This window comes from Monopterus albus, unplaced genomic scaffold, assembly GCF_001952655.1.
Source record: "Monopterus albus unplaced genomic scaffold, M_albus_1.0 scaffold99.1, whole genome shotgun sequence".
Taxonomy (NCBI): Eukaryota; Metazoa; Chordata; class Actinopteri; order Synbranchiformes; family Synbranchidae; genus Monopterus; species Monopterus albus.
Window position 1 is genome coordinate 1,727,454 of NW_018127979.1, and position 7,694 is coordinate 1,735,147.

Sequence of the window (7,694 nt, forward strand, 5' to 3'; positions counted from 1 at the left end):
TATTGTTCTTCACCACAATTGATTAGTGGTCGAGGGTCTAGTGTGGCAGGAGGAGGAAAGGAAAAGCTGTTGCACTGACAGAGACAGGAAGTAAGAAAAGTGAAGGAGCTAACCTAGTCACAGCTCGGAGCAGGAGGAGGCGCCGCTAACAGAGAGCGCGGAGGAGAACAAAGAGTGGAGTGAGACTGAAGAGGGGGAGAAGAGACACATTCCAACTAAAATCCAGAAGTCTCCCTAAAGTGAAGTAAAATTAAAGTAGCAGAGAGTAAATAAGGAACAGAATGAAACTGTTTGGTCCATTAAAGTGTTGATCTCTGGAGCTGAGCAGGTTTTTCTAAGCTTCTCACATTGGAGGTTGGCTCAGCTTTTAGTTTGAATTGAACTCCCAGCATCACATTCATAAAAAATAGCTTATAATTTGTGTACACTTTGACATTTAGACACAAAGGTCCTTTGGCTTTACAGACAATTTACCAAACTTTCTCTAACAAAGCACCTAACACGAAAAACAAAAAAAATCAAACCTAAATATAATCTTAAGGTTTATTTTACCACATCAATTGTTTCTGAAATAACCATTTTGTGGCAATATGTAAACTGTAAATGTAAATTCATTTTTTCTGCCTGTCAACACTCGCGCTGCTCCCATTGTCCTTACTGTATGTCAGGATGACAAACTGTCTCACCTGCCCTATTTCAAGTTGACCCATCAGACATCATTATGTGTGGCCCAGCAACCATGAAACTGTCAAAGAATAACTGATGTCATGGAATCGGTGTTACTGAAACTATACATCATCTGATGAGTGTGAGAGACTCAGGCTGAGGCTTTCAAATGAGTTATAACTATGTTTAGGTCTAGGGTTGATTAATTGGCTTGAGTCAAAGATCACTGCCACACCTCCACCTCGGCCTGTGTTTCGAGGGATGTGACAGTTACTGTGACCAGGTGGGGTGGATTCATTTAGACTGACATATTCTTCCTGCTGTAACCAGGTTTCAGTAAGACACAATTAATCAAAGTGATGTTCACTTATCAAATCATTTATTAGTCCACATTTGATTGTCCTGTTATTTTCTTCTATAAGAGGAGTGGATTTAATTTTAACTAGGGTGTTATGAATAACTCCTCTTGATTTGATTTTTGATTTATATAATTTAGGTGGTCGGGGGGCAGACGCAGTCTCTTTGGGGTACTGGGAGTTTTGGGTGGGAAGCAGCTGCAAAGAGAGGCGTGTAAGACTGTGACCCTGCATCCTGGACTCAACTCTGGGTTGTCATAATTTAGGTTGTAAAATAAACTCGTCCAGATTTCTAGATGAGAGCCGCACCACCCAAAGTGAGATGGATGCCGTCTGTGCAAATCAGACCAGGGTTTCCCCAAAATGTTTTCCAGTTGTCTATGAAGCCCACGTTATAAATGGCATGAATTACAGATCAATGTCAGAAGCTTTGCACATTTACACTTGCTGTATTTCCACATCTCTTGAAGAGTACAGAAGCTTTTGGCTGTTGCATGTAATCATTTAATTTTATTTAAGTTTCACTAACCACCTTGTGATTTTTAGGAGGAAAACCCACTCAAAATCCCCGTGACGTTTCGTTCATCACAGTATGGGAAATTAAAAAGACAGGTACAGAAACCAGTGTTTCCCACAGAATTAGATTTTACTTGTGGCAGTAACTGACCAGGGTGCACGATAATGACAGCCTTTTATAATTTTTGTTTAATTTATAAAATACAGTGGGGCAAATAAGTATTTGATACACTGCCAATTTTTCAGGTTTTCCCACTTACAGAGAATGGACAGTTCTGCAATTTTCATCGTAGGTACACCTCAACTGTGAGAGACAGAATCTACTAAAAAGATCCAGAAAATCACACTGTTAGATTTTTAAATAATTAATTTCTATTTTATTGCATGAAATAAGTATTTGATCACCTACCAACCAGCAAGAATTCTGGCTCTCACAGACCTGTTAGTTTGTCTTTAAGAAGCCCTCCTATCCTCCACTCATTGCCTGTATTAATTGCACCTGTTTGAACTCGTTACCTGTATAAAAGACACCTGTCCACACACTCAATCTATCAAACTCCAACTTCTCCACTATGGGCAAGACAAAGAGCTGTCTAAGGACACTAGGGACAAAATTGTAAACCTGCACAAGGCTGGGATGGGCTACAGGACAATAGGCAAACAGCTTGGTGAGAAGGCAACAACTGTTGGCGCAATTATTAGAAGGTGTACCTACAATGAAAATTACAGATCTGTCCGTTCTTTGTAAGTGGAAAAACTTGAAAACTCAGCGGTGTATCAAATACTTATTTGCCCCACTGTACATGAATATTGTATTTTTGTAGCTATTGTCCCGTCACGTAGCATCTGCACTAGTTGGCTCTCCCACCGCAGCATATTGCCTGCTGTCCCCCTTTCCTACATCTCTTTTTCTCTGACTTGATCCTCTCTGGCTGGTGAAGCCTGGACATATTTGAAACAAATGAACTGCCACACTGGTCAGACCAATTCAGCTGTCCCACATGTGTTTTCTAATGTTTCTAACGCTAACTTTGGTCCAGAATGTCTGCGCCTCCTCAGCACGAGTCCTTTGGGTCTACGAAAAATGTTTTTCGATATTCCTCTTGACTGAGGGACCCAACAGCCTGTGTTGGAGTTTAAGAATGAGTGAAACAATCCACTGTGTACAGATGAAATAGCAAGGGGAAATTGTTCTGTAGTTTATCAATCGCGGATTATGTAGTTCTCTCTGACATAAAAAGTATTATATTAAATACAGGTGGTGAAATGATATTTGGGCAGCTGTTAAGATACCTGGGCTGCCTGCCCAAGTAAAGTCAATGTGTGGGAAACCCTGGAAACATCTTTGTTCTCTGTCATATGAATTATTCTGGGTTATTGTTGAGACTCACAGAACCTCCCCTTTTAACAGGTTTCCTGGACTGCAATTGCAGGTTGTAATAGAGCAAGTAGGTCGCAGCATAAAAATGGGTCGCTGCGGTTTGATCGCAACTACACAGCCATGGTGAAAAGGCAAATGGCCAGGTAAGCAGGCACCAACAAGGTTTGTGGTATTTTAGGCTTAGGCCCTGATCAAACTGTGCATTTTCCAGGCTACAAAAAATGAAGCGCTCCAAGCTGCCATTTTTAAGCCTACGGTTTAATAAAAAGAGCAACTTGCAGCATTTTTATTTTTTAATAAATTATTTTTGGGGCACCTTTAATTATTATTTAAGTGGGTCGCGGAGAGGTGGGCAGGAAACGGCAGACAGAGGAGAGGACCTGTGACAAAGGTTGGCAGCTGGACTCAAACTGCTGATGTCACAGACACTGTGCTTGGATATATGATGCGCTGCACCATAGCCTTTCGGCTATTGGTCTTTTTTTATTGTTACTAGGCAACCATGAAGCTACTGTACTACATGTATAAACATTCATCGTTTATCTAACAAAAGAAATGTATATTATTTTACTTTTTATCTAAGCATAAAAAATGGACAGGTGAAGGGCAGTTGTTCTGGCTCTGATTGATCTGATGGATCTGTGTGGGTATGAGAGATCCTCGGAAAGAGGAGAGCTCATGGCTGTTACCACTGGCTGGTCCAGGAGCTTAGAAGCTTATGTTAGGATGAGTTGGGACAGTTTGACTGTTAATCATTGTGACTTGCATCACCTAAATGACAGACTCCCTGTAGCTGGCTATCACTGCCACTGAGCATTTGATTGCAGGAGGTCAACAATATGTTTTGGGTCTCCACCACAGAAGGCTCACCTCTTAATTCATCTGATTAGAAAATAGACAACAAATGCTGATGATGTCAGGTAATCTTCTGCTCTGAGCTGAAGCCTCCTGCTCCCTAAAAAATGCTTTGTCTGATCGTGGCCTCAGTCTTAGTTTTGTTGTCTGCATCAGACTGGGCTGTGGGTTGAATCAGTTGTTTTTCCTGTGATGTTCACTGCACTTTCTGAAACTTTCACAAGATGGAGCACTCGCCCTGACTATTATGTTAGGGGAGTTTATACAGTCTGTTCTTTTTCCACAGTACCATAAGAGAAATGATGCATTTCTGATGCAGCTGAACATCTAAAGGAATATAGACTATAGTAATATAGATCCCAATAGATCATTCTCAGTGTATATATTGGCCAAATAAATTAATAGAATCTGTTAACTAAAAAACATATTGAAATATCCCTGTCCACAGTCCAAAAACATGCACATGTTAACAAATAAAAACAGAAGCCTATGTGATCATCCTCTTAATACTGTGATGACTTGTGTGCATGAATGCATGTTATGTTAAAACTACTGGTGCTCTTTTATTTCATTTTATTAGGTATAACTGTAATTGATGAAAAGTACCTTTTACTTGAAAAATATTTCCTGTCTTAATGCTTGGGGGAAAATCAAATCAGATTTTATTTGTATAGCTTACCATCACACATATTTGCCTCAAGGGGTTTTGCAATCATACATACAGTGTACATACAGTAACGTTATATATTTACAGAATGGGCAATAACGATGACAAAATTGCATACTGTCAATACTGCTTGCAAGCAGCATGTTTCAAGTTGAAGCTTATCATGGCTGCACACATGACTTATCTACAGCAGTTGGCTTGTCCCTGTTGAGCAGCTGATGTACATAAAGTCTGAGCTACAATGGTGGATGAGTTATAAGTCACTAAACCTTGATGGCACATCATGTTGCAGAGAAGACGCTCCACCAGGAAGGTTGTGAATGATTCACTCTCTGTTTTGTCCCATAGTAGGACACCCTGTCTGGTCCTGAGGGATGTCCTGAAGACAGAGGTGGGAAAGACCTACATAGAAAAGATGAAAAACAGAATTAACTCTGAAAATAGAGGATGTGTGACAAGTAGACGGAGAGCGAGTGGTCAGTGCAGAAGGGAACCTCTGGTCTGGAGAGAAACGAGGTCCAGTCAAAGGGAGGCCAAAGGTGATAAAACCAAGAGTGAAACCCCTAAACAGAACCAGAAGGTCACCACCTCACCCGTTCAAAGGTAGGAAGATGAGACACCATTATCTAGTCACTGCCAGCAGGCAGGCAGAAAACGGCCTCTACTTGCATGAAAAGCTTGTTGTACACTGGTATTTACTCAGCGAAAAGATTAAACTTCAGAGTCAGGATTTTTTTGTTTGTTTTTGGTGTATTAGTTACAAATAGCCACAAAACATTAGGAGGTGCTCTTTTTTGGGGTACTTTTCTCTGACTTTGTTTAGTTTAAGGAGAAATTACCTTTTAATGACGGCTAGCAGCATCCTTGGCTCTCTGGATTTTCCAGGTGGCAAACTTTTTGATTTTATTTGGAAAAATTGGCGCAAAGATTTCACAATTCAAGATTCTGGTTCACATATGTGTTTCTGGATTTATTTTTCATGTGTTTAGACTTGGATATTTTGTAATTAAGTCCAGTTTTAGTATATAAAGTTCCTGAGGCTAAAGTTTGATTGGAGCTTTGCTGAAAATGAGAACAATATGTAGAGCATAATCAGAACATGGCGTTATTTCTTTCAGGTCAAAGCTCAGGAGAAAGTTACTAAACGCTGATGGTGATGATGAAGACAACAAAGAAGAAAAAGATATCGAGGAGGTGATAATAGGGAAGGACAGCCAAGCAGACTGCATATTCACTGAGGTTGTAGGTAGGCAAACACATGAAGATTTCACATGGTTATTGATGTGATGCTGCTCTCTACCTCCATTGTATTTCACCAAGTTGTTCTGGTGGTGTTGATTTTTGTCTTGAATCAATCATTTGTCTTATTCCCTGGAAAGCATCACCCTTCAGGTTTTCCCACTTTCCCCTGACTTTGCTGAAGGATTTCTCTCAGATACCATTTAATTCAGCTTTCTCCCTGTTGGAGAGGTTTCACACTCCTGGCCTTGATTTTAGACAGAACACATTACACACATTAAAGCTGTATGAACGAAAACATGACACAGTGGTGAAATAGTTGGCACTGTAACCTCACAGTAAAAAGGCTCTGGGGTCCAACCTGCCAGCTGGTCATATGTCATGTTCCCCCTGTCACCACAGTAGGTGAACTGGTGACACTAACTGAGGTAGATGTGAGTGCTTGTCCATGCCTCTGTGTGAGTCCTGTGACAGACTGGTGATCTGTTCTGCTTTGAGGACAGGAAATATTCTTAGTGTATATAGTATACGTTTGTTTTAGGATGATGGTTTGATTGGTGTTGCCTCCATATAGATTGCGGGTTGTCAGTGAGCTGGAAGCCTGCTGAGGTTACGAGAGGCTGTGATGAGTTGTCCTCAGCCAGCATCGAGGATGGGCCCGATGATGCAGGAGAAGAAGTGCAGCACAATTTGGTGAGTACCACACAGCACCATAGACAAAGCTTTGAAAGTCAAAATCTTACCAAGGAAAACTAACTTTAACCAAACTAACCTGTTCCCACAGAAGGCACAAAACAATAGTATAGACATGCACCTCGTTATGAGAACGTGGTGGCCAATTGTTATGTTAGCCTCATGTTTTGAATTAGCCCTTGAGTCACATTTCTATAAAAGTCCTGATCTTATTTGGTGGTACATAGTAGCGTTTCCATAACACTCCAACACCCTGAAATGAATGCCATCACATGGATGTAAAGACCGCAGCATTTTTAATTTTCATCCATGCCAAATTAATGGATAGAAATTAGAGATGTCCCGATCTAATAGTAAGTATCTGTTTTGGCACCACTCCGAGCTTTTTTGACAGGATCCATATCAGCCAAAATAAAGCTGATCTGATTCCAATCCATTTATAGAACTGCAGTCCTGTATTTGAGTGATCTCAGTTGCATTTTTGAGATGATGGTCACACAGCTGATAAGCTGTTATACTATTCTATCCAGCTGTCTCTATACTATTGGCCTGCCTGCTGGCATATCACTCCTGGTTTAGACCCGTAGCCACAACCTGAAGCCTATTTTTAGCTAAGTCTGTTTTTTTTGGAGCTACATACATAAAGTGCTAAATAATGAAAGCTCACTAATTCCAACCAGATCAATACCAAAACCCAGAAATGCCATCCATCCATCCATTTTCTTCCGCTTATCCGGGGCCGGGTCGCGGGGGCAGCAGTCTAAGCAAAGATGCCCAGACCTCCCTCTCTCCAGACACTTCCTCCAGCTCCTCCGGGGGAATGCCGCGGCGTTCCCAGGCCAGCCGAGAGACATAGTCCCTCCAGCGTGTCCTGGGTCTTCCCCGGGGCCTCCTCCCGGTGGGACATGCCTGGAACACCTCCCTAGGGAGGCGCCCAGGAGGCATCCGAAACAGATGCCCGAGCCACCTCAGCTGGCTCCTCTCGATGTGGAGGAGCAGCGGTTCTACTCTGAGCTCCTCCCGGGTGACCGAGCTCCTCACCCTATCTCTAAGGGTGCGCCCGGCCGCCCTGCGGAGAAAGCTCATTTCGGCCGCCTGTATCCGGGATCTTGCCCTTTCGGTCATGACCCAAAGTGCATGACCATAGGTGAGAGTCGGAATGTAGATTGACCAGTAAATCGAGAGCTTCGCCTCCACTTCCTTCACTTGAAGCAGGAACTCTCCACCAACCTGAAGGGAACAATCCACCCTTTTCCGACTGAGAACCATGGCCTCGGATTTGGAGGTGCTGATTCTCATCCCAGCCGCTTCACACTCGGCT

General features: G+C 42.2%; 1 protein-coding gene across 2 annotated transcripts in view; it reads left to right on the forward strand.

Moving 5' to 3' along the window:
* Window positions 1-7,694, forward strand: part of LOC109965474 (uncharacterized) — a 26,633-nt gene that overhangs the window by 5,699 nt on the left and 13,240 nt on the right. Inside the window, exons 3-7 of one of the 2 annotated variants that reach the window (XM_020609515.1) lie at window positions 1,569-1,634; window positions 2,950-3,062; window positions 4,793-5,044; window positions 5,560-5,687; window positions 6,255-6,373. In XM_020609515.1, the coding sequence (XP_020465171.1) occupies window positions 1,569-1,634; window positions 2,950-3,062; window positions 4,793-5,044; window positions 5,560-5,687; window positions 6,255-6,373 (678 nt within the window). Of the gene's footprint in view, window positions 1-1,568; window positions 1,635-2,949; window positions 3,063-4,789; window positions 5,045-5,559; window positions 5,688-6,254; window positions 6,374-7,694 lie in introns of both variants that reach the window. The other variant, XM_020609514.1, reaches the window with a different exon arrangement.